General features: G+C 39.4%; 1 protein-coding gene across 1 annotated transcript; it reads left to right on the forward strand.

Annotated features, from left to right (window-relative positions):
* The first annotated feature begins 7,533 nt into the window (after positions 1 to 7,533).
* Positions 7,534 to 9,227, forward strand: LOC147622062 (flavanone 3-dioxygenase 2-like). The gene is made up of 4 exons (XM_086823136.1): positions 7,534 to 7,833; positions 7,921 to 8,153; positions 8,264 to 8,588; positions 8,757 to 9,227. The coding sequence occupies exons 1-4, from the start codon at positions 7,588 to 7,590 to the stop codon at positions 9,021 to 9,023; spliced, it is 1,071 nt and encodes a 356-aa protein (XP_086679262.1). The 5' UTR covers positions 7,534 to 7,587; the 3' UTR covers positions 9,024 to 9,227.
* The last annotated feature ends 17,152 nt before the right edge of the window (positions 9,228 to 26,379 follow it).

Here is a 26,379-nt window from a genome sequence, read left to right on the forward strand (position 1 = left end):
TGTGAAGACCAAGCCTCTCCACAGCTGCTAGTGTGATCACACAAATTTTTGCACCACCATCTATATATGCTTCTCCCAAATTCTTCCCTTTGTGCCATACATCCACCATAGGACATATATCAGGCAACTCCTCAACAGATAAAACAATCACTATTCCTCTGGCAGGCTCTTTCTCTCTCGGGTTCACAAGTCTTTTCCACTGACGTTTCAATTTGGGAGCTAACTCTATCAATTGTCCAAAAGTAATATTAGCTTTCCTTCCAGCCATGTCCTCCTGCAAATTGTAGCTATCCTGCCCAACCCCTAGTGGAAAATCAGTCACTTGAAACTTCCTACGAGACTTTCACTTCTGCTTGACCTTTACATCCCCTCCTTCCTTCACTTTACCTTTCTTCTTGCTAGGCCCTGCAGCATCCCTGCCTTCCCTTTCCTGTAGCGTCCGTTTTCCCAAAGGCATTACATCAGCTTCTGTCTCCTTCGTCTTCTCAAGGGTGACTACATTTACCACCTTAGTTTTACCCTTCTCCTCATTTGTCAACCCACTGGTCCCTGCTTCACCTTTAATTTCAATTCCATAATCATTTGCCCTATTGGGAATCTGAGAGGGTAAGGGATACATATCACCCCCCATTCGCGGCGGCTTATCACAGTCAGGACTTATATGCCCCAATTCACCACAATTCCAACATGTAGGAATAAACCGTCTACCCCTGCCAAAACCACGACCACTTCCATAGCCTGTTTGACCTTCAACCCCTTCCTGATTATAACCTTTGGTTCGGCCACGTCCACCACCTGTGTTCCCTATCATTTTCAAACTCAGATTCTTCATACAATCCACTATTTGCCTCATGTCCTGTTGAAGCCCTTCATCAGAAACTGTAATAGCTGTAGGTGCTACCTTTATCCCCTGTGGTGTGGCATTATTCACTTGAGCTTCTGTCGGTTGCACTCTTTCCAGCACGGTTCTCATTGGTACCGCTTCTACCCTTCTAATTTTAGGCCTCACTACCACTGGAACCATCCCCAGCTGGTTCATCCGTTGCAACTTCCAATCCTTTGATTTGGCAATCTCCACAACATCCTCATAAGATTTGGGCTTCTTTAGTTCAACCTTCCAGTGAATGCCTCCTTTCAATCCTGCAACAAAACGATCCTTCTTCATCATGTCCGGAGGCACTTGATCCTCCCCCAAAGCCCTGCACAAGGTCTCCCACAGCACAAAGAATTTCTTTACATAATCATCAATTGGCTTCAATTCGCCCTGTGTTAACCCGTGCACTTCATGCCAAACTCTATCTGGATCCTCAACCTTCTTGAACCTGTTCAAAAGTGCAGTCTTCAATCCATCCTCGATCATTGGAATGCGTGGCTCAACATCCCTTAACGACAAAAGTTTTAAACCATGCCCTCGCATCTCCCTTCAAACATATACTCAGCAACCGCAATACCTATGCTGGCTCGTTGATGTGGTTGCTTATGCATGCAACCTCAATTCTTTCAAGAAAATCTGCTACATCTTCATTAGGACCACCAAAAAACTCTGGATACGACATCTTTTTAATCCCCAAGCTTCACCTCAAATCCCAAAAAAAACACCTTCCCTGAAACCTTCAACTCCTAGGGCATACACCCTTGTAAACGAAGAAAAATATCCGAGCTCTCCTTAGTGGGGGCACCAAAAAGCTGTCAGAAATTTCGAACACGGAATCCCCTGCCTCTATAGCTGTCCTTCCAACAGCCTTGGAAATACCACGAGCCTGGGGCACCACCAGCACACTGGCTGGAACACTTCTCACACAATTCACCACACCACCCACACCAGAAAAAACAGCACAATGACCCTCTTCTAACCACAACAGTTTGATCACGAGAGAGAGAAAAGCAGCGCCCTACAAAACTTCACAGCTCTGCTTGCTACCAGTAGTAGCAGCAATACTAGCAAAAAAAACACTCTGAGAAAAGCCCACACAACTGCAGCGATCATGTATTTACAATAGCCACGACCACCATGCCCTGCAGTGCCGCCCAATCACTCATGGCATAGAAAAAGCTAAAGAAACACACCATCTTCCAGCTGGCGGCTTGACAAAGCAACACACCAGTGCTGCGCTACTAGCAGCAACCTCAACCAGGTACACACCTCCAAAACTCTCTCTGGCATCACCTGCTACTACAGCGAACTGGCCCGTCAACTTTTGCCAGCCACGTTAGTGTCTCGAAAAGTCTGGAGGATGGCCACAACAACATCCCGACTGGTGGCATTAATGCATTACGCCCACGATGCCAAGAGGGCCCCTCTGCGATCCCTCGTGCTTCACTAGTATGTGTGGTGCTGGCACCTTTCCAAAATGAACGCAAGAGCTGCCCGCAGGTCCTCGATTAGCTATATCATAATTTACCAAATATGGCCACTACCCATACATTGCCGATCATCACATGCTTGCTAAAAATGGAGCGCCATGGACTGCATCCAGAATCAGCCCCAGATCGACCAGCCATCATCACATTTGGGGTTCCCATAATATTTTCACGTGGAGGCATTACCAAAAGCTCGTAAAAAGCATAAAACCACCCTGTTTTTCCAATATACATACATCAAAGCCCAAAGGCTACCAACATCAAAGACTTTCCGCAAGCTTTCCACACATTGGAGACCAACCTTCCTCAAGGTCATATGCACAGCTTTAATAAAAAGAAACTTCAAACCTCAAGCACCTGCTTCCCAAAAAAACATGCATGTACTAGCCCACTACCAAGCCATCCACTCTATACACCTGCCAGGGCATTCAGGGCAAAGCTTTTTTGCATGCCATGCGTCCCATATGTTCACAAGCCCAAAACACCTTTACAAAATTTTGCCTAACAATGAGCATGTGGAAAGATTTTGGGGACCATAGGTAAATGTTTACGATTGTCCGCTGAGCAATATTAACCCTTACCCTCTAGCTTGAATCATGAAGGAGATGAGAGGCAAGAGGCTATGTGAAAATGGAGGTTTCATGCAAAGAGAGGGAAGTGCAGTTTTTGTGGTCTAACATCCAAATTTCAATTGGTAATTACTCACATCACTCGAGTATTGGTTTCTAAAATTGATCATATGGCTAGGAAGCTCTTCATATTCTCTTTCCACTCATATAACTAATTTCTTAATCCTTTACTTCATTGATGATCGAAATTTCTCCCAAAGTTGTTGACTTTTAGGCGAATTTTGGCAGTTTTATAGTCTTGTAGTAAAATGCTTCATAACTTTTCGCTCAGTTGCCCGTTTTTGAAAGTTTTTATATAAGCGCGAAGCTCTCTTCAAGCTCTACGCTTGTATGTAATCCTCTTTTGCACAGTCTATATGGATTTAGAACTGCAATTCTCTGTGTATCTCTATTTTTATAGACTTTTGGCTATTATTTCTTCTTAATAATGATTAATTCCTCCTAATCTCTTATCAAAAGGCAAATCCCATGTGTCTTATTCTCTTGTAAGTGATTGCTATATTCTTTTACTTTAATATGTTCTGTCCAAATCGCCCAATTCGAACAGATGAATCTTACCAACATTCCCTGTATGTTTTCGTTCACATAATTCTGAGCCGGAAGATTTTCTTCCAACAAAGAATTGCCCACTTGTTTGGAGCTGCAAAACTGGTAGAATTCTTGCTTCTCTGGAGCCTTTCATCTTTCCTTCCATGAATTATGATCTCACCTTTGATGTGTATATCTTTATCTTAACCTAGGGAGAGAGAGGGAGGTGAGGAGGCTGTGAGGTTTCATACAAGTGTGTTTTGATTCTAAGAAGTGACCGAAGTCAAAACCCCAACTTTGTGTCACAGTACTTCTAGGCCACTTAGAAGTACGTAAGGACCACTTAATAGTACTTCTGGACCACTTAATAGTACTTTTGGACCACTTAATAGTACTTCTGGACCACTTAGGGTTACTTCTGGACCACTTAGTGTTACTTAAGGACCACTTAATAGTACTTCTTCTCGACCACTTAAAAGTACTTCTTCTCAACCACTTAAAAGTACTCCAAGACCACTTAATAGTACTTCTTCTCGAGACCACTTTAAAGTACTCCAGGACCACTTATAATAGTACTTCTTCTCGACCACTTAAAAGTACTCCAGGACCACTTAATAGTACTTCTAAACCACCTAGAAGTACTTCAGGACCACTTAGTAGTACTTTTGGACCACTTAGTAGTACTTAAGAACCACTTAATAGTACTTTTGGACCACTTAGTAGTACTTAAGGACCTTTTAATAGTACTTTTGGACCACTTAGTAGTACTTAAGAACCACTTAATAGTACTTCAAGACCACTTAATAGTACTTATGGACCACTTAGAAGTACTAAAGGACCACTTAATAGTACCCTGGACCACTTAGTAGTACTTAAGGACCACTTAATAGTACTTTTGAACCACTAAGTAGCACTTTAGGACCACTTAGTAGGTACTTAGGACCAGCCCTTAGAAGTACTAAAGGACCACTTAATAGTACTTTTGGACCACTTAGTAGTACTTAAGGACCACTTAATAGTACTTTTGAACCACTAAGTAGCACTTTAGGACCACTTAGTAGGTACTTAGGACCAGCCCTTAAAAGTACTTCATGGCCTTTAGAATTAGATATACGTACTTTAGGACCACTTGATAGAACTTGAGGGTCAACTTGAAAATCATATAAGTTCTCCAGAGATATTAAAAGTACTTTAGGATTACCTAGAAGTACTTTAGAGCTATTGAAAGTACTTCAAGACATTTGCAAATTACTCTAGGATCATGTATAAGTTCTATAGGACCACTTGGAAGTACGTCAAGATCACTTTATTTATGATATTATATAAACACTTTAGGACCACCTAGCACCTAAAAGTGCTTTAGAGATATTAAAAGTACTTCATGGACTTTGCAAACTACTTAAGGATCATGTATTAGTACTTCTACATGATCCTCAAGTAATTTACCCAGGCCCTAAAGTCTTTTTAAAAGCTCTGAAGCACTTTAGAAGGTCCTACATAACTTTCAATGGCACAAAAGTACTTGTAAGTATTTTCAAGTAATACTACAGTTTTTCCAAGTGGTACTAAAGTACTTGGAAGTACTTTAGTATCACTTTAAATTTTTTACAAGTTCTTTGCCATTGAAAGTTCTAAAGACCACCTAAAAGTGCTTCAAAGCTATTAAAAATACTTTAGGGCCAGTGTAAAGTAATTTAGGACCATGTATAAGTTTTTCAGGACAAGTTGGAAGTACTTCAGTATCACTTTACAATACTTACAAGTTCTTTTCTATTATTGAAAGTTTTGTAAGACCACCTATGATTGAAAGTTTTTAGGACAAGTTGGAAGTACTTCAGTATCACTTTAAAATACTTACAAGTTCTTTTCTATTATTGAAAGTTTTGTAAGACCACCTAAAAGTGCATCAGACCTGTTAAAGGTGTTTTAGGGCCAGTGTAAAGTACTTAAAATCTACTTTATATAAGTTTGAGCGTGTCTTAAGGTTCTCTAGGAGTGCTTTTAATTTTGTTTTAATAAAAGTAGGGTACAAACCTGAGGCTAATCAAGCAAATGTATCGGATACCTTACAACAGCATGTCTCCCCATCCTCTTGCTATAAACATCTTTTTTGTTGGGTTAGACTCGTGTCTCCAGCATCCCAAATTCAGAAACAAGATCGTTAACCTTATGTGTGATGATGTTCCTTTAAGGTTGTTGTCTTTGGCATGTTTGGAGGGGAAAGACTCCATCCTCTTCTAATTATAGGTGAGCATTGGCTGCATAGAGGTTTCTTTGGTGGATACCTAGAACCTTTGCTACCTTTGCAAAGCTGATAGATTTGCTATTGCCACCATGTCCATTGAAACCATTACCATTAACTAGCATCATTAGAGATGACCTCTTCAAGAAAATCTCATCTTTTGATCGGGGCACTGTGACATGTGTCAAAGTGTTGCGAATGTTGGCCAGCAAAGCTCCTTTGCAACCCATTCCTTCAGGTTGAACATCCCTAAAATTGGCATAAAGGAGGAGTTCAAATATTTGCATACAAGAAGCTTTGTCGAGGCCCTTTGTCTGCTCATACAGGAGTTATCTACAACTCTACAAATCTTCTTTCTTTCCTTCTCATCGACGAACCTATTCTCTTCAGGCCTTATCTTTATATAAGATATTGGAATATGGGGGGATTTTTACATAGTTATCGCCCCGAGAATCTAAATTTTCTCTCTTTGTACACAATATATCTTTCGGATGCCATTTCCTTTGTTTGAATTATAACTTTTCCCTTCTCTCTCTCTCTCTCTCTCTATGGCTAATGTCTTTCACTATTCATATCATTTTTTGTTGCTTGTAGACGCTAATGAAGGGGATGCTAACTCGACCCTTACTATAAGGCATTTGGGAGATAAGGGTGTGGCCGAGCCTCTTTTACACACACTCTCTCTCATGCTTGTGCTATGTACACGTAGGGTACGGGGAAAAGGGAGTTGCAGTGGTTGGACTGGCAAAGAAGCATGGAGAGGGTAGAGGGATGAGGCAAGTTAAGGTGACTCCTAGACAATACATATTCATCATTGTAAGGTCATTAGCATCAAAGTGGGCATTAATTAGTTATGCATACAAGAAGATAGTCAATATGCATTAGTGCCAGGGAAAAAAATATCTTGTAGTGTAATTTTCATGGCCCAAATTGACAAAAACCAGTTATATAATGTTGCTGGCCCCAAATTTAAAGATTTACATTTTTGAAATTTAGTAGTCTAATCATTTTCAATAAAAACCGGATGAGCTTGAAAGTCATTTTTTTTAGAGTGGTTAGAAAAAAGTTTATTTCTAAGAGTGAATATGCATAACCACAACAAGAAAGTACGCACGTGCATAGTTTGAAGGTTTTCAATGTAATACAAAAATGCACATTTTGAGTCAGTGTTCGAAAAAAACTATTTTCCCAAAAAGTACAAAACCTTCATCTAAAAATTGTGAAATTATTTATAAAGAAAATTTTCAAATTTTAAAGGTTTTTGTTCTACAACCCCTCAAAATCTGCAGGTTTTTGTACCCTTAAGTTTCAAATTTGAAGGTAATTTTAAAAATCTGCAAGTGCAAATTACACTATACCCGGTTTTTTTCGAACACTGTTTTGAGTGCTCTCAATCGTGAGTCCTATAACATAAAGCGACGAAAAAAAAAACGAGAGGATAGTTATTAATAACTTGACAAGAAGAAGCGTGATGAACGCCTTCTTCGATTCAATGAAATAGACGTAGGGCATTTAATACCGCTAAAGGCTCACGCTACTCATGCTAGCTCAAACTTTGTATGTCGATGTGAATGATAGCCAAAAAAATTTAGCGCAGCAGGCTTGGCGTGGGGATCCGCTAGCGTAAATGAACGAAGGGACAAAGTGGCTATTTAAAGCCTGTGTAGTGTGTTCTTTACTTGTGCACGTCGCTCGCTCTCTCTCTCTCTCTCTCTCTCTCTCTGTGTCGTGTTGTGTTCTTTCGCTCTGCAGATCCCTCCACTCTAGTCGCGCTCTGTCTCTCTATTTCTCTCTCTCTCTCTCTCTCTCTCTCTCTCTACCCACCCAATGGCTCCCACGGTGATGGGCGGAAGCTTTCGGGATCACGTCACCGGCGTGAAGGAAATGCTGGACCAGGGGATCAAAGAGGTACCTGCCAAGTATGTCCGACCTGCCCACGAGCGGGCTGACCTTGACAAAGTGACTACCGAGGAGCAGATTCCAGTCATCGACCTCGCAGACTTGCTGGGTGCAAGCCGGACGGACATCGTTAGCCAAATTGGCCAAGCCTGCGAGGAGTGGGGCTTCTTTCAGGTAGTATACATTCCAACTAATTTGTTGAGAAGGAAATACACAAAATTAAATCTACCCCTTTTTATACTTAATTACCTTTGCATTCAGGTGGTGAACCATGGCGTAGACATCGACAAGATTTTGAAAGGCGTCCGGAAGTTCTACGAGCTGCCGGCGTCGGAGAAAAGGCTGCTGCCGTCTCACAACGCGGACAGCGGCCTCACCTTTGCAACGGGCTTCAACAATGCGGAGGGCGCTGCCCAGGACTGGAAGGACGCGCTCATTGTCCGGCGCCGCCCAGGCATTTGCGACGGCTTCAAGAACCCACCGGGGGTGTTCAGGTGAGCTCGGGGCCCAACCCTATATTGCTTTGATTAAGGTGGGCCGATTAAGGCTAATTAGCGCTTTCTAATTGGGAAATAAATGATACCCTAATTGTTGTAATTTGCAGAGAGGAACTCCAAGAGTACCAGGTGGCCATTGATAAGCTCGCTGCGCTGCTTTACGAGGCCATATTCGAGAGTCTCGGGCTAAACAAGGAGTACATGGAAGCTGCCCTGCCTGGGCTTGACCGTTTGGTCCTAGCCATCAACTTCTACCCGCCTTGCCCTGACCCCAGCCTGGTGTTTGCCCTCAGCGCCCACTCCGACGTTAGCAGCTTCACCATCCTCCTCCCCGACGAGGTGCCCGGCCTGCAGATCAAAAAGGGCGACAAATGGGTGGCTGTCTACCCCGAGCCCAACGCCTTCGTCATTAACGTGGCGGACCAGATCGAGGTTTGCAAGCTATCATGAGAAAGTTTAATCCATTTATAAATGCTATAGAAATTAACTTTTAGATTCTAAGTATTGAGAATATCAGCACCAAATTTTGGACAGTAAATAATAAGTTAATGTGTTTCAGAACTAATAAACTGATCAGCCTCCCTCTTGTTGCCAATATAGATCCTTACGAATGCCAAATACAAGAGCGTGGAGCACAGAGTGGTGGCCAACAAGGACAGGCCCAGGACCTCCTTGGCTGCTTTCTATGGTCCCAGTGAAGAAACCAAAATCGCCCCTCTCCCGGGCTTGTGCAATGAGAAGAACCCAGCCGTCTTCAGAGAGGTCATCTTTGGAGAATACCTCCGGGACTATTACTCTAACAATCTTCCCCTCTACAAAACAACTCTCAACTATGCGGGTGGCAAGTATATTGCACCTTCAGCTTAGGTAGCCAGCTATGTACAACCAACTCTCTATTGGCTCATAAATAAAATTAAGCATCCACCTCTAGTAGGACTAGGTATAGGTTTTCAGTTGATCAGTGCCACGGGACGTGTGGGAATAACCTCATTTGTGTAATAAGTTTTGTTACGGCTAGAAAATTCTAAGATTTTGGCTGGTTCCTTCAGTTACAAAAATGCCTTCAAATTCCAAGATATTTGTTAGGGCTTGAAAATTCTAAGATTTCGGGTGGTTAATTCACTTATAAAGGCCTTCAAATTCTAAGATTTTGTTAGGGTTTACAAATTCTAAGATTTTAGGTGGTGAATTCAATTATAAATGCCTTTAAATTTACTTAGATATTTATAGATAAGAGGTTTTTCACCGTTTGGTTTAAGAATTTGTTTTCTCACACTGGATGCATCACCTTGTACAAATCTTATTTCAGAATTAATTTTGTTAGAGTGGAGATTCAATGACACGCATAGATGCAGCAAGCAAGGAGATATAGATAGAAGCACAACACTGAAAGTAGATGAGAATGAAAGAAGTACAAGTGAAGTGACATGATAAGGTCACTTATATACACCCATAAGAGTACATACATATGCTCGGGGGTGACTAGTTGCAGCAAGCAAGGAGATACAGATAGAAGTATAACACTCAAAGTAGATTGATGACAATGAATGAAGTACAAGTGAAGTGATATGATAAGGTCACTTATATACACCCATTAGAGTACATACATACGCTTGGGGATAAAACCTCATAATGATAGAGAAAGCGGCCTAGCCCTACGTGCACACATCACTATGGGTAAACTTCCCCTATACTGATGATGTAAACATGTGTACAAGAATCCTATGGGTGATCAATCTCCAAATGGCAATAAGCCCAAAGCATTCCGAAAAGCTTCAAACTTCTCTCATGAGAGAACCTTCTTGAACATATCTTCCACATTGTCATGTATAACGACATAAGCCAAAAGTAAAAGGATCTATAAGCCTTGAACTATGAGGTAGCCCCATCTGACCACACCCAATGCCCTTTGGGTGTAATTCCTTATTCTTATAACCAATTTGCATGCAGTAAGGAACAGTGCTAAACAAAGAATGTGTCATGGACTCTATCATCTAAAATGTATAAGTGGTAACTTTTAATGACTTTACCTTGCTGATGATAGTAGGAGATATGGACCAATATTGTCACTTGTATAGAACGGTAGTGCATACTCTAAATCATGTTTTTCTCCTTAAAGGTGTATTTCTCTCTACAAAGTCCACTACTGACACACAAGCACATTAACAGGGGAACTTGAGAATACACTCCTTGAATTGTAGACCTTGCCAACATGCAAGCTAGTTATGCGAGATAAAAAACTTGAGCTTGCTCTTCAACAATAGAAGAAACGTGACATTGCATTGCTTTACCCACTATCTTTTCTATTCTTCTTGTTTCCCTAATTTTTGTCAAGTGTCTCCAATATTCAAAAACCTTCACAGTAATACTCTTTCCTTCCTGGTTTCTTTCAAGGAGGCAACAAGCCAATTTCTTCACGCCACACTCTTTGCAAGTGCCCATCAGAAACCCCCACTGGTGAAAGGCTCCCTCAAGCTATTTTGAACAGATTGCTAACTCTTAAAGGTGTGTGATACCTGTTAAAGTATGCAATGAAGCTAAACATGCTTGGTTTTTACCATCACCTGCATAAATTGTGCACTTGCATTGACATGAAGCTCCATGGTGACACAGGATTGAGACCGCATCTTGTGGTAAACATCTTTTAGAAAAGACATTTGCACATGGTATTCAGAACAACACATATATCTGTTCTTTAGCTTACAGACAAAAAAAGACTTAAGTGACACATAAATTGTGCACTTGCATTGACATGAAGCTCCATGGTGACATGAAGCTCCATGGTGACACAGGATTGAGACCGCATCTGGTGGTAAACATCTTTTAGAAAAGACATTTGCACATGGTATTCACAGTTAGCACTCATAGGTGTAGGTGATAGTTAGCACTCAAAGTTGCAGATGCTAGTTAGGACTCAAAGCTATAGGTTCTAGTTAGCACTAAAAGCTATAGGTGCTAGTTAGAACTCATAGCTATATAAGTATTAGTTTTAGCACTCAAAGCTATAGGTGCTAGTTAGCATTCAAAGCTACAGGTGTTGCACGTGCTAGTTAGCACTCAAAGTTGTAGGTCTTATGCTAGTTAGCACTAGTAATATAGGTCTTATGCTAGTAATTACCATTGTTAATATAGTTCTTATCTGAATTGGCACTAATTTTTGAGGTCATACATGAGGCATGCACTTGGTGCTTCATGTACCTCTTTATTCCAACTCTCATTTGAAAAACATCCTTCTTGTTGGGAAACACATGTGTCTCTAATTCCCAGAAAGAGTATACCTTTTTCTTTACTTCTATGGTGATTTGGCTAGAACGTTGTTACTTCTAGCACATAAGTAATGAGAATAATTCATTTTCATCGTTAAGTTGAGCATGTGCTCGTAACCTTGCCAAGTATAGGGTGTTCTTATTAACTTGAAGGAATCTTGAGACTTTTGAAACACGCATGTCTTGAGTTGAGTTCATCAACATTGACAATGTGCTTTGCCTAAAAAACAGCTTTTCCTTATTAGTGGGCTACTTGATCCTACTCAATGTATTATGAACATTGACTATGAGGGATGCTTGAATTTTGGCCTCCTCTTATGATGTTTTCTCTTTCAATCCTTGCACCAAAGGATGTTGAATGACCAAGTTGAAAATGTCACGCTTGACCTTCTTTCACATGCATGGTATGTTGGAACAAAAAAACTTCACTGTTTTAGTACAAATCCTTTGCTTTGTGTCTTCATCAATGGCAAAAGCATTAATGCTTTTAGCCTCCCTCTTGTGCTTGTCTTATGCCCATTGTTCTTTCTTCTTTGTAGCTTCATATGGTTTGATGATGACATGATTGTGTAGGTCCATAGGCCTTGTACTGCTTCGACTACCCTGGGAGGACTACAAACTTGCAAAGAAGAGAGGTATTACAAATTCAAAATCAATGAAAAAATGCATTACATACACACTTCGGTAAAGATTAATAAGTACAAAAAGTACCTCATGTGCATTCCCATTTGTATACCTTCCAATAGAAAGAGAGCATTCATTACATCAAACAATCTAGACAAATTTATTCAAAGATGAAGAAAAACAAGTCCATGCCATCCCATTGTTTTTACATTGGTGGGTTGTACATAGGTGGGAGAAATGGATCTTGGGGAAAATCTATGCCTCAGTAAAATAGCTCTTGTTGTTGTTTATGGTGGTGGAGGTAGTGTTGTTCATCCAACTACATGCCATGCTATATAGGACCACCTCCTTAGGACATTTCTCAAAAACCATCGCAAGCATCCACCAATGAGATAGTCGTAGTCCTTTATCAAATCTTTAAATGTGTTTCTAGATCCAATAATCCCTCTTCAAGCATTAGGGCCCTTTACTAATCTCGTGATTAAGAAAAGAGCCAAAGAGAGTGTGCCACGTGCACAAGAATATGGTATTCTCCTTTACTTTGGAGGTAGTAGAGTCCATTTCGAGCTTTTTTTCCTCTAATTTAGTCAAAATCTCCAAATTCAGACGGATTGTGATGGTCCCTAGGATCTATTATATTGACAAAATCTGTCAAAAGATTTGAAAAAAGATGGCATGTAGTTAATGCCGAAATTTTTGAAGTTTGGACAAACTACCTCCAATATTCCTTTTGGCACCCATAACATTTTCATTCTTCTTCTCAACATGTAGAAGCTCTCATCTTCTAGCTCTCTCTCATCTCTTTTTTGACCTCACTGAGCTTCATTGCATCTTCTAGCTCTCTCTCATCTCTTTTTCGACCTCACTGAGTTCCATTGTCTCATTCTCTTGCTTCTATTCTATATGGAATCCACAAGACGTCCTTCTCGTTCTTGATAAGTTCTTGTGTCATACACAACAAAAGGGATGATGGAACTTGTTGGGAACCCAAGAGTTTTACTGTAAACGACTGGGTTACTATGTTGCCCTCATGCAAGGGATCTCACAAGGTGAAAAAAATGAAAAAGAGAGGGTACAAAATACCATTGGAAGGGATGCATTGCTGCTTTCAAGGTTACATCTGAAGGCTGGTTTGCTCAGGTCCAACATGTGTACATGGCAAGGCATATGTACTTACCTCCAACTCAACATATTCCTATATGCAAGCACATTGTAAGTTGCAGTTCAATTTTGCAAATATGTTTTCTCTTTTAATACAAGTTTTAACTTCAGATTTTGTCAAATATCTTTCTCTCAAAAAGTTTTGAGTGGCAGCTTGTGGAGAGCTTCAATGGTACTTTCCAAGCCATTCACAAAAGAATTTGCAGAGGTCATGTATGGGGACCAGAATGTGGCTTTTTTTAGTAAGGGTAATCTTTTTGTATACTACGCACAATACATTGTTCCCCCAAAACCAGGTGTGTATGGGCAAATTGAGGATTTAGCTGTGCCAAGCCTTTCTTCTCTTAATTGGGACATTCCAGATGAAGCGATGGTGAAGAGCTTCAAACATAAAATATCACAGGATATTCAAAAGGCCATGACTCCGGGAAGGATCTGGAGGAGGATACAATTATCATGGTTTGTGCCTCTACATGTCTTTGTAGCTGGCTTCAAAGACGCAGAGTTATAGAGGACAAAGGCATCATGGCTAATTAGAAACTTCCCAGCAGCGCATTTGGACATTATAGGACTGTTTTGGAAATCTAGAGAGTATGACCATAAGGGTAACTACATAAGGTGCAATGCATGCCCTCAATCCTTGGCTTTGTCTTAAAACATCTCTCGACAATCCCTTACTATGGGTTATGATTATAGGAGATACAAACTTAAGTTGGGTTTGTAGGAACCTTTGGATTCTGATATAGATTGCATGTCATTTAGGTTTGAGTTGCAGGTTATTCCACATGCTGAAAGAAAGGAGGTTAATGTTACCTCTTAGTGGACGTTAAAAGACGTTAGAAACACCTTGGAGTTTCTTGACAACACCACCCCTAGTTATAAATTCAAGGTCAATGGTACTACAATTGGAAGAAGAGTTGAATACTCTATATCTTGTATGAGTTGTTTACCTCCAACTGTTGTAATTTTTGAACCATGAATGAATAGACAATTGACAGTTTTCTTAACCATTGCCATTTGTGATAAACAAACATTTAGTAGACAACTACATCTTTCATAAATGAATTGTGATTTATATACAATAAATGGTACAAATACATCTTGGGAGTTACAAAATGTCATTGCGTGTGTGAAGTTATAAAATATTCTAATGCTCTTGATCTTCACTTTATTTATTTGGGCTCCCAGACTTTGCTTGCTCTTGATCTTCACTTTGCTTATTTGGGCTCCCAGACTTTGCTTGCTCTTGATCTTCGATTTGCTTATTTGGGCTCCCAGACTTTGCTTGCTCTTGGGCTTCACTTGGTTTTTTTGGACTCCCAGACTTTGCTTCCTCTTGTCCTTGAGAAGGAACAACACCGAAGTTGAGGGGCTTTTGAGCACAGGGCTTCTTTGCATGAGATTTCTTTTGTGAGGTCCTCTTTTGAGATGTCTTCTTTGCAAAGGACTTCTTTGCAGTGGTCTCCTTTGAGGCTTTTTAAATCTTCTCAAATTTTAAACGAGAATGTACTGGCAAACCCTTGTCTTTGCCTTTATGTCTCTTCAACTTCTTCTCCTTCCCTTTTCTCTGAGCTTGATCTCCTAGAGGAGGAGAGTCAGGATCTACAGGTGTAATTGCTTTGTCCAATATAATCTCAGTGCATCTCTCTCTTATCCACCAAATATAAGATTGAGGGTATTTATTGCACTGCCAAAAAAAGTGGAGTTCTAAGAAAAATAATGTATAAATACATTAAGAGCAATGCAAAGGATTCTCCAGGATTCTTGCATTGACTTGTTGTTTAAACAAGTTAAAATCTATTGTCCTGGAAGCATTTGCAATTACCCTCCATCCACAACTAGTACTGTCAGACTGAATTGGAACCTAAAATAATAGTGTAATTAGAAGAAAGACATCTTCAAACAAAGAAACATCCAAACTAAATTCTCAATACCTCTTACTGAAGATACTTGAATGGCTTCTCTGGATCTGCAAGGTCTTCATAGTTCTTCTCTAAATATGCTAATACAATTTTGCAAGCACTGCAATAAAAGAGCATATCAAAGAGGTGCAATGTTTGTAACAAAATTGTGATAGTTGATGAAAAGAGATACTTACATTTTGCATTGACCATGGATACCAGCTAAGGAGTTCATAGAAGTAACCTCTCTATCCAAAACATCAATGAGTATAAGACTCCAATGGTGACTGCAAATAAAACAATAGTAAGAAAATATCTACTCACATGAGTTATGAATTTAAAACTATTAAAAAATCCTACCTTAAAACTATTAAAAAATACTACCTTTCATTATTTGGGATGAATATATAATAGTTTCTCAGGCTGTCATATTAAAACACTTCAATATTTGGTCTTGTCTTTGAAAAGATATCACTTGATATTAGAGGATCAACCACAAATATGCTGCTTGAAACCTCTGTGGGCATTGTAGAAATGTATGCCCTGTAATCAAAGACAGTATTAAGTATGCAAAAACGAGAGAAAAGGACAAAACTATGGCTAAAGAATGATGCTTACCTCATGCAACAGAATAATACAGAGTCAAATATTTCAATATCTGTCTTCTCTAACATCACTTTGTCCTCAGGTGAAATGCTCAAGTAATATTCATTCTGAGGGTTGAAGGAGACATTGATAATAATTTGACCAAATACCTTTCCCATTCTATCATAATTCATAGCACACCAAGTCTCCTAACTTCCTCTTTATTAAAATTATCCTCCCTCTCGAGAAGCATCTCTTTTTGGTAAAGTGCTTTTCTTGTTTCATACTCATGCGTAACATCTTCAATAGTAGGCCCTTCATCTTTGTCTCGGGACCTCTTGGGAGGAATTATCAGGATATCAAAGGCCCTAGTATCTGTGGTGCAAAGTGGCTTGAGAACTTTATCAAATCTATACCTAAGCCTACTCACCACTGAGAAATCATTGTTCATTAAAGTGACCCTGTGTGCATGTGCAACAGCAATATAGGCATCATTCATGAAATCTATAAGAAAGTCTTCAGCTGCTTCTTGCAAGCACCACAATGCAGAAGCTTGCCACTTTTTGTATGGGGTATTACTTTTGGTCAAGAGACCAATCCTGTCACATATTTGCTTTACTACACGAATGAAGGCAGCCCTTGGGATAAGATGATGAGTGTTATCCCAGGCCTTCCTGATCTCTGAAAAACACCTCCTCATATAATACCATCTTGACATTCTTTTCTTCTTAGGACTAGGTGCAGTAGCAACCTGTGCTATCTTTGGATCTTGAGTATATGCTTTCCTTGCAGATTTCTTTGTCCTTGCCATAGATTTCAAACTGAGAAATATTTGAGAAACCCTGCAATAGTAGTCAAAATACTTTCTAGATTAATAGAAGAACCTCAAACAAGAAGAAATAAAGAAAGGATGGCCAATGGTTTCAAAAAGGCACACAAAAGAATGTCCCAACCAAAAGCAAGAAAATATTGTCCATACACTTATATGCTAAGCACACACACGAAAGATAAACAAGGAGGTTGGATATGGTATTTCCAATATAAGACGTGCACAACAATCCGTAACGGTGCGATAGGTGGTAAATCCCCTTGAAGATGCAGGCAATCTACGTTGTTAACGGATGGCAAAAAACACATATTTTCGAATTCATGATCAATGAATAAAGTACTTCCACATAAAAGACATGCAGACCATTTTGTAATGGCACGATAAGGTGGTAATTCCCTTGAAGAAGCAGGTGATTCGCGCCGTTACGGACGGCTAAAAGACACTAATCTCTCTCCTACCATGCTCGTCCGCAAACAGCGTCGCGTAGGGGCAAAACCGGGTGCTATTTTAGATCCTTCGCGCTGTTACAAAAGCAAGAAGACCACACTGGATTACGTGAAGGCACGTGGAGACTTCACTTGGGAATGATGTGGTCGCACGCAACGACAAAGCTCTCTCAAAGTGGAAAATGAATAATGTGGTCCCATATTTCTATTTATACTCAGAGACTGTTGGACATGCGGCACATTGCCATTCGTTGTCTCCAATGGCTAGTGACACATGGCACGTTCTTACTGGATCTTTCATCAATGGTACATTCCATGTGGCCTGTCGTGATTCGTTGTTATACAAGGTATGTAAATGTTGTTTATAAATGTTGACGTTCATTTCATTTTTCCAATGTATCCACCATGGCGTGAAGGCTTGGTTTATAGAAATTTAAGGTCTTTGTTATCGCACCGTTCCAGAATGGCATCTTCCCCATCACCAACTCGTGCCTCACCAAGGTTAAAATCTCCAGTGGGTGGTTCACCATCTCAAAGGTCTACCTCACCAAAAACACCTATTGGTTTGCAGTCTTCACAAGTATCTCCATCCATGTCCAAAGTTTCCAAAAAGAGAGAGCTTTCCAAATCTCCTACAGGAGTTACAAAATCATCTAAGAAAGTGAAGGAGACAAGCCAACCCTCTCCAACAAAGCCTACTGGGTCCTCAAGTCTTTCTCTTAGTCCACTAGATACCCAATCAAAGTCCAATGTATCCAACTCATGCTTTATCATTATGTATTAAGAAAGCACAAGAGTCATAATCATTGATCTCCAAAGATGAATTTAATAAGCTCTTCAAGCATCATTTGGTATTGTTGATGTTGGTAGGGAACATAGTGATTATGTCCAACTTAAAGACATCAAAGAGACCTCAATCTCACTCTGGACATCAGATATACTTGAATAAGATGAAAAGAAAAAGGTAAATGAATATGAATTTGAATCCATACATTTTATTGTTTTAACTTACAATAATTTCATAGCATTCCTCTTGTTTATAATTGGAGCTAGCAGATGAAGACAACTTCTTAGTAGGGAGAGGTTAAGGCTCAAGGCAAGTAGGCTCTAGCAAGAAAGATACTGCACTTGGACACTATTTGTCCAAAATGGATGAGAGTATTTTCCATGTGTTGCATAGCCAGTTCTCTGAGGATGCAGACTCGCTTATACTTTGTATTTTAAAATCTCTCTGCAGACTGTATGGCTTCTCAACTATACAAGCCAATGCATAGCCAGTTCTCCGAGGATGCAGACTCGCTTATACTTTGTATTAAATCTCTCTACAGACTGTATGGCTTCTCAACTATACAAGCCAATGCTAACAAAATCATGTTTCTTGAGAAGACAGCCGCTACTAGAATTTTTGGTTATGGCCCTGGGTTTTTTGCCTCTAAAGCAAGATATTTTTTGGCATACTTTGCGTATGCTCTAGCTACAAATAAAACCGATGTAAACACACTAGGTGATTCGTTGTTATACAAGGTATGTAAATGTTATATATAAACATTGACGTTCATTTCATTTTTCCAATGTATCCGCCATGGCGCAAAGGCTTGGTTTATGGAAATTGAAGGTCTTTGTTATCGCACCATTCCGGAATGGCATCTTCCCCACCATCACCAACTCATTCCTCACCAAGGTCACCAACTTCTATGGGTGGTTCACCATCTCAAAGGCCTACCTCACCAAAAACACCTATTAGTTTGCAGTCTTCACAAGTATCTCCATCCATGTCCAAAGTTTCCAAAAAGAGAGGGCTTTCCAAATCTCTTACAACAGTTACAAAATCATCTAAAAAAGTGAAGGAGACAAGACAACCCTCTCCAACAAAGCCTAGTGGGTCCTCAAGTCTTTCTCTTAGTCCACTAGATGCCCGATCAAAGTCTAGTGTTTCCAACTCATGCTTTATCATTATGTATTAAGAAAGCACAGGAGTAACAACCATTGACCTCCAAAGATGAATTTAATTAGCTTTAAGCTTCAGTTGGTATTGCTTATGTTGGTAGGAAATAGAGTGATTATGTCCAACTTAAAGACATCAAAGAAACCTCAAACTCACTCTGGACATCAGATATACTTGAACAAGATGAAAATCAAAAGGTAAATGAATATGAATTTGAATCCATACATTTTATTGTTTTAACTTACAATAATTTCATAGTATTCCTCTTGTTTACAGTTGGAGCTAGCAGATGAAGACAACTTCTTAGGGAGAGGTAAAGGCTCAAGGCAAGCAGGCTCTAGCAAGAAAGATACTACACTTGGACACTATTTGTCCAAAATGGATGAGAATATTTTCCATGTATTGCATAGCCAGTTCTCCGAGGATGCAGACTGGCTTATACTTTGTATTAAAGCTCTCTGCAGACTGTATGGCTTCTCAACTATACAAGCCAATGCTAACAAAGGCATGTTTCTTGAGAAGACAGCCGCTACTAGAATTTTTGGTTATGGCCTTGGGTTTTCTACCTCTAGAGCAGGATATTTTTTTACATACTCTGCGTATGCTCTAGCTGCAAATAAAACCGATGTAAACACACTAGGTGGCTACAATAGAAAGCCCATGTACATGGAGGATGTTGCATAACAAAAAAACAAAATAGCATATGTCAATTCCACTGAGTGTATCATGAATACAAAGGAGTCTTACCAAATAATATGTGATATCTTTTTCTCCCCATGCTTGTTTGATTATTTGAATGAGGTTTGTAATAGAACTTTTGTACTCTTGCACATATGTAGCTGGTGTCTTCTGTTGTCTAAGAACATTTAAAAAGATGTCAAGATGCTTCCAAACCTCCATTCTAAGATTTGCTAGCTGTGGTGTACTGGCAAAATTTGTCGTGATCTCACACAATTCTTTCCAACAATCCCATGTAACATTCACTTGTTTTTTACTATGGTTTCCTAAAAATCTTCTAGCTTTTGCACCTCCCATGGAGACATCTGCCAAGACATCTCGTGTTTTCCCTCAAACTATTGGATCTTTCCTTAAATGTACTTGACCCCCATGAAAGCCCATTTTTGATAACAATGCTTCACATTTATCAATACATTGATCTGCCAACGATGTTGGTTTAATAGAATATGCATAATCAAGATGCAATCTCAGAAGCTTGTCAATTATTCTTATCTCTACATGCAAAGTGCATATGTGAACATTCTTAAGAGAGATAGGAAGAATGCGATCCCAAATGTCTTCTTTATTCTTGAACTTACTTAGATCTATAGAGTCTCTCATTGGGACTCTCCTTGCTAGTCGCAAACTGCTCCACTCTTTTGATCCCATACCTTCCATACAATAAATGCAAGGATACTTTGCATTGGCCTCGTTGCATACTCCAAGTATACATTTGATAGTCTTTAAGTCAGCACCCAAATGCCATTCCACTTTGAAATTGCCAACTCCATCAACTATCAACATATCTCCAGTACTTTGGGATTGAATGATATTAGGGATACCTGTGTGGGAGAACAACCATTTGAGGGTTTGATGATTTTCAGTGGTTGCACCAACCCACCAAAACTCCATCTCTGACTGGATTTTATGTTCTGGTTCCTCTCCTCTACCATTGCTATACTCAATTGCCCTGTTCATGATAGATTTGCTCCCTCTTTCCATCTTTTGTCCTTTTTGGATCTGTGCCTCATCCAGCTTCAACACGAACTTTAGCACACTACCACATTCTTCTACAGTAATTTTGTACATATGCACCATTTCAATTTGCACTTTTTTGAGATCCACCCATATACTTTTGAATGCGTTATAGACAAATGTACTCTTTTTCTTTTGCTTCTCATAAGGCATTATCCCTTCAATATGTATGTACTCTCCAAAAATACTCAGAATTTTCTGATTTATAGCAGTCCTAGTAGCAGTAGAAATTGAAAGAGATCTTGGCAAACCAAAAGCCCTTATTCTCTTGCATCTAAGATTTTGGAACCATAATCCAGAAAGAGCTTGGTAACCTTTGTGACTAATACCCACAGTGTCACAAGTCTCTACTATTTCATCTGGTGTCACAATGGTCCTTAAGTCTCTTACAAACTCATCTGGTGTCACAATGGTCCTTAAGTCTCTTACAAACTCTTTGAGAGTAAGATCTCTCAAATTTGTATTCTCTGGAGATTGAAGGATTCTAACACCAGGTCTGCCTTGTTCATGGTTTCAATGAGAAGCTTGATTCTCTCCTCATTTCGACAGATATTAATACCTAAAATGTGAGAGACACATTTCTTTGCAAGGTTAAGTCCCTCTTTTTAGCCCCACTACTTTCAGACAACTCACTTATTTTCTTTAAAGATCTCTTCCTCTCTCTGAATCCTCCTGGGGTGTCTTTCAAGTTTACTAGTTTTTCTTTTAAGGAGTGGTTTACAGCTTCTAGCTCTCTAATCTTATCATAAAGCTCTGAAATAGTTTTTTGAGATGTTAATAAAGTTTCTTTCAATTGATGAATTTGGACAGTGAGTACATAGAAGATGTAGAATATAACTTTATACAGTAACCAAGTAGACCATCAAAACCATCTCCAATAAATCTAATCAAGTCATGAACATTTACAAATGGAGGAAGTCTACCAATTGAAGGATCATTGGGATAAATACTTCCATCCACCCACAAATCAATGTGCTTTCTTCCTTCTAGTTGTAGTCTATTTGCCTCATCTTTGTCCAACAATGCTCGGTGATGAATACTTCTCCAAGATGAGTAGACCTGATCTATGTTAATAGCAAGTTTGTATCTGCGTTCTCTTGCATTCAGTAAAGAGTTAGCGATAGACATTAGAGTATAATCCACTGTGCAAGGGTATAACAGAAAAGAATAGAAGAGAAGAGAAGATAAAGAGAGAGAGAGAGAGAGAGAGAGAGAGAGAGAGAGAGAGAGAGAGAGAGAAAGAGAGCACTCAAATGATGACGAGAGCACTCAAATGATGACGAGAGGAAAAACAGATGTGTTTTGGTGGGAATATTTGTACAATAGACATTTCAAAAGTTCAAATAACATTGAGAATAACGACTGAAAAGTACCTCTGACATGATTTAAGGAATGTTAGCATTTTTGTGGCCCATCTCTTAAATACCAAAAGTGCCTCTGAACGGCCAAATTTGGAGTTCTTATTCTACTAAAACCTCAGCTAATTAGTGTTTTAATCAAAACATTAAAGGACCCTTTTTTTTCATTTTTGGCCCTAATGTCTTCTCGGTCCTTGTAAAAAAAAATCAAATTTTGTAACTTTATTTCTTCCTTAAGCGTAAGATCTCTAAGGGTCATTTTCTCTTACTTTTCTTAAACCTTTGTTACTAAGGCAATTTTTAGTTTTTGAGCACTATACTAAGGTCTTAAAATTAGGGTCACCATTTTGTTGAGAAACATGGATCATGCTCTCCTAATGACAAGACATCTACCTAAAGATAAACTAATACAACACTAATCACAATGCTAAACTAAGGTGGATAGAAAATTTAATGAAAAAAACTCATAATGAGAGTGTGCTAATTAAGATGCACTCAAGTACAATTAGACACCAAGATGAATTAGCTTGGATACATAAAGAGACTTGAGATAAGTGCAAGTGATATGATTCATTGCTTGAAATGGCCCCCTTTTATATGAGGAGGCACACCCTTGGGCTTGTACATTAATGTGGGATAAATACCTTTTCTCATGTGGCTTCTTGCTAGGCTTTGCACTTTCTTGGCTTACTTAACTCACTCCCTACCTCTTCCTTGTGCTCTTTGTCACCACATTTATCAACAGCCCCCCTTGGTGCCAAACTTTGGGCTACTCAAGGTGGTCGGATGCAAGGTTATAAAATGTTGTTTGACTTTTACTTTCTACATTCCCCTATGTGTTGTGAGAAACTTTGGCTCATATGCTACTTTAGAAATCCCCCCCCCCTAATGATGAGTTGACCTATCTTTGAGGCCTAGAGGTCATCTCTAAGAGTGAGGTCCCCCACCTTGTTAAATACTTGACCTATCTTTTGAGGTCTATAGGTCTCTTCTAAGAGTGAGGTAACAATTTTTTTGGCTATTTCTTCTACCTTGGCTACATCATCGGTGCCAGAGGGGGTAGTTATAAGAACTTTTTGTAGGAAGTAGGATTTTTTATAACAATGTTTTGTTTAAGAAATGGGTAGTGAGATGAATTTTTCATGATGCAAGGCTTTTGTCGCTTCTCTTTCTTGTTCATTGTATCTTTTCTTGTAGCCTTCATGTTTGTTGTTTATTATTTGTTGTTGTTGATTTTGATGTTGTACTCTTCTTCTTCTTGTTGGCTTCTTGGCTCTTGTTCTTTGGTCCTTGTTGCTTTGTCTCCGACTTTTGACTACTTCTTTAGTGTGGACGTGAAGCTCTTTGCATGATGCCTTGTGCCTTTGAGTCTTTACATGTGGGTGCCATGCTATTATGTGATTTAGGCATGCTTTGTGTACTCATGCTTTCCAAATTGTGTGTTAATTTTTCAATGAGCATATTTATTCTTTTTGTCATGTTGAGAAGGGTCTTACCGATTGAGCTTTTAGCTTCAATGGCAGTGTCTAATTCTCTTACAAAATGTGGCACTCTTTGCCTTATAAATGAAAGCTTGATGCAATGCAAGAGGTATTTGTATTTTCAAATGATGCTTGTTCTAGGGATGAAATAGCTTTTGTGAGAAACACTTTGAAACCTTCGTGTGAACCCTTGCTTTTAAAGGAGATAAGGCTTTTGAAATGTTTTGTCCACATTCAAAGGCACACCAAAAATAAAGAAAATAAAGAGAAAAAAACTGTTAATCTTCTGCAATCATGACCACAATGTTTTTCTTCTCTCTGGCGATGGCAATGGCAATGGAGATTTTTCTCTCTCTCTCTCTCTCTCTCTCTTTGCTAATGGCGGTCATTCTTTCTTTTTGCTCTAGATGCAATGCCCTTGCTATTTCACTATTTGCTTGGTGGTTGTGGCTTATGCTTGCACTTTGCAACTACTATGGTGCTTTGCTTGGTGTTATGGCCACATGGGCGAGATAAAGAATGACATAGCCAGGCAGAAATGGCATTATAGTTGGGGTAGGGAAGAAGACTTCATGTATGTGAGTCAATAGTGTGTGCTACTATTGTGAAGGGAAGCTATGACAGAACTTGCGAAGAAAACTCCATGTGGTAGAATTTGAACAGGATGTAGGTGCTTGCAAAATAGAAGAGAAGGAAACTTGCGATTATTTTCTTCTAGAAACATCCCACACCACTCTCCCCTTATATCTTCATATTGAAATAGGATCTTTGTAAACTCCTTTGTCATGGCTTCAACTAGAAATCTCTCTAATACTACTACATTTGCAACCATCTTAAGTAAAGCTCTTCAATCTTTCATGCACCTCAAAGAAAAGGAACCTAGATTGGATGCCATTTTAGAAGCATGGACAATAATGTGTGAAGTGCATGAGCTCTACAAGAAACTCAAAACATGTCAAGCGGTAGACCTTACAGACAATAACATGCTAGAGGTGAAAGCCGCAATAGCCATTGGGATATGGTGAGCTTTCGGCATCATTGAAGAGACAAAGGAGGATCCCCTTAGATCTGAAGTTGCCACCTTCATTCACAAGTTAGGGTAGATGGGAAAGGCCAAGATGATCATAGTTGAGGCCCAAAATGCTTTCATATGGTGTCTTTGTGAAGAAATACAAATGATCATGTCATGTCATAGGTGTTTATCATGTAATGTTGTGGCCTTGCAAGTTTGCTAGGGAAATATAATGGAAGTTTAAGATCATAATATGGTGACTTTGTAGACGAGCTACAATGATAGTTGTAAATGAGTTGCAATGTGTGTAGTGCTCTTGTATCCCTCTACTCCTCTCCTCTACTATGACCATGAGTCACCATGTGCGAGACAGTAGAGGGAGAGAAGTGTAGAGACAGAAATCACTCGCCTAAACACCAAAAAACACTCACTTGAAAATGCCCAAAAAAAATACACCCTCCATGTTACCCTTGAATGTGCTTACATGGTTGCAAGCCAATGCATGAGAAATAGTAAAAAAGAATGCAAAAGAACACACTTTGAAATGGGTAGAAGAACATGTTTTAAAAAAGAAACCAAAAGAGGATGAAAAATCTTCTAAACCAAAGAAAAACAAGGGCTAACAAACTGTAGAAACCAAGGTTGAAATAGAGGACAAGGGAAAGGAACCCGTGGAGGTTCTAACCACAAAACAACCACAAGCTACATATGATGCAGAAACATCCACCTCAAATGCTGCCCGTGAAACCACAAAACACACATGTGCAACACATGATACAAAATCCCAAAAGAAAGTTCATTCTCGTTGCATGGGCAAACATAATGAATCCCTGACAATCCAAAGAAAGTCAAAAGATGAAACAAGTTCTAGTAAATCACTTAGTGAGGACAAAACAAGTTCTGATTCGTCACTCAATGCACCTCACAGGCCAATCAAGAAACTAGAACTCGCCCAACGACCCCATATTGAAAATTATGATCACATGACATATGCAGAATGCAAAAAGGAACCTTATGAGAGCATGCTTAGCATTGTTGAGTATCATATGGAATCACCGGTTGTGATTGAACCACATAATGTCAAACCTAATAAAGTAACCAGAATTCAAAAACCAGAGGAGTATCGCGTCCTCTTTCAAGAGGAATACGTACTCGCGACAAAAATGAACTCATCAAGCCAAGAAGATTCATGAAAGAAAGATTGCACGAATAATGCAGTTGGAAAGGCACGTGAGAAATTTGATGAATCCCCTACGAAATTTAAGCAATCTCTCAAATACTCATTTGGGGAGGAGTACTCTTCTCTTCTGCTAAAGCTAGCATAGCTTCAGCCCTCACAACTTTAAAGGCTAACCATGAGTTGTACCAAGATCTCCATAGCTACATAGAAGAGGATTGTAAGGATTCGCAAGTTTCCAAATAGACCTCAATTAAAGTTGTCAAAGGATCGAGTGTGCCATTGTATACATTGGGCACACTTGAAAAAGCTGAAAACCAAGATGGGAATGGAAAAATGAAACCGAAATGGAAATTGAAACTGAATCAGATATGGGAACATCCATGGTTCCACTTGAAGAATCTATCATGGTATGGTTAGATTTCCCTATGGGCAATGATGTTAAGCACGAAGGTGCATTGATCAACCCTCAAGATAGTTATAACATCGTGACAACAATAGACAATTGGATGTCATTAGGACAACCTAAAATCATCCCTCAATGGTCTTGTGATGTCATTTAGGACAACCTAAAATCATCCCTAAAGACAATGGTCTTGTGATAGGTGCCAACGGAGAAAACATTGAAGTTCTAGGTTGCTTTAGCTATGCTACTCAAATAATCGGTGGAAATGTGGAATTTAGAT

The sequence above is a fragment of the Cibotium barometz genome, chromosome 29 (genome assembly GCF_041138505.1).
Source record: "Cibotium barometz isolate CiBa-2024 chromosome 29, ASM4113850v1, whole genome shotgun sequence".
NCBI classification, from domain to species: Eukaryota; Viridiplantae; Streptophyta; class Polypodiopsida; order Cyatheales; family Cibotiaceae; genus Cibotium; species Cibotium barometz.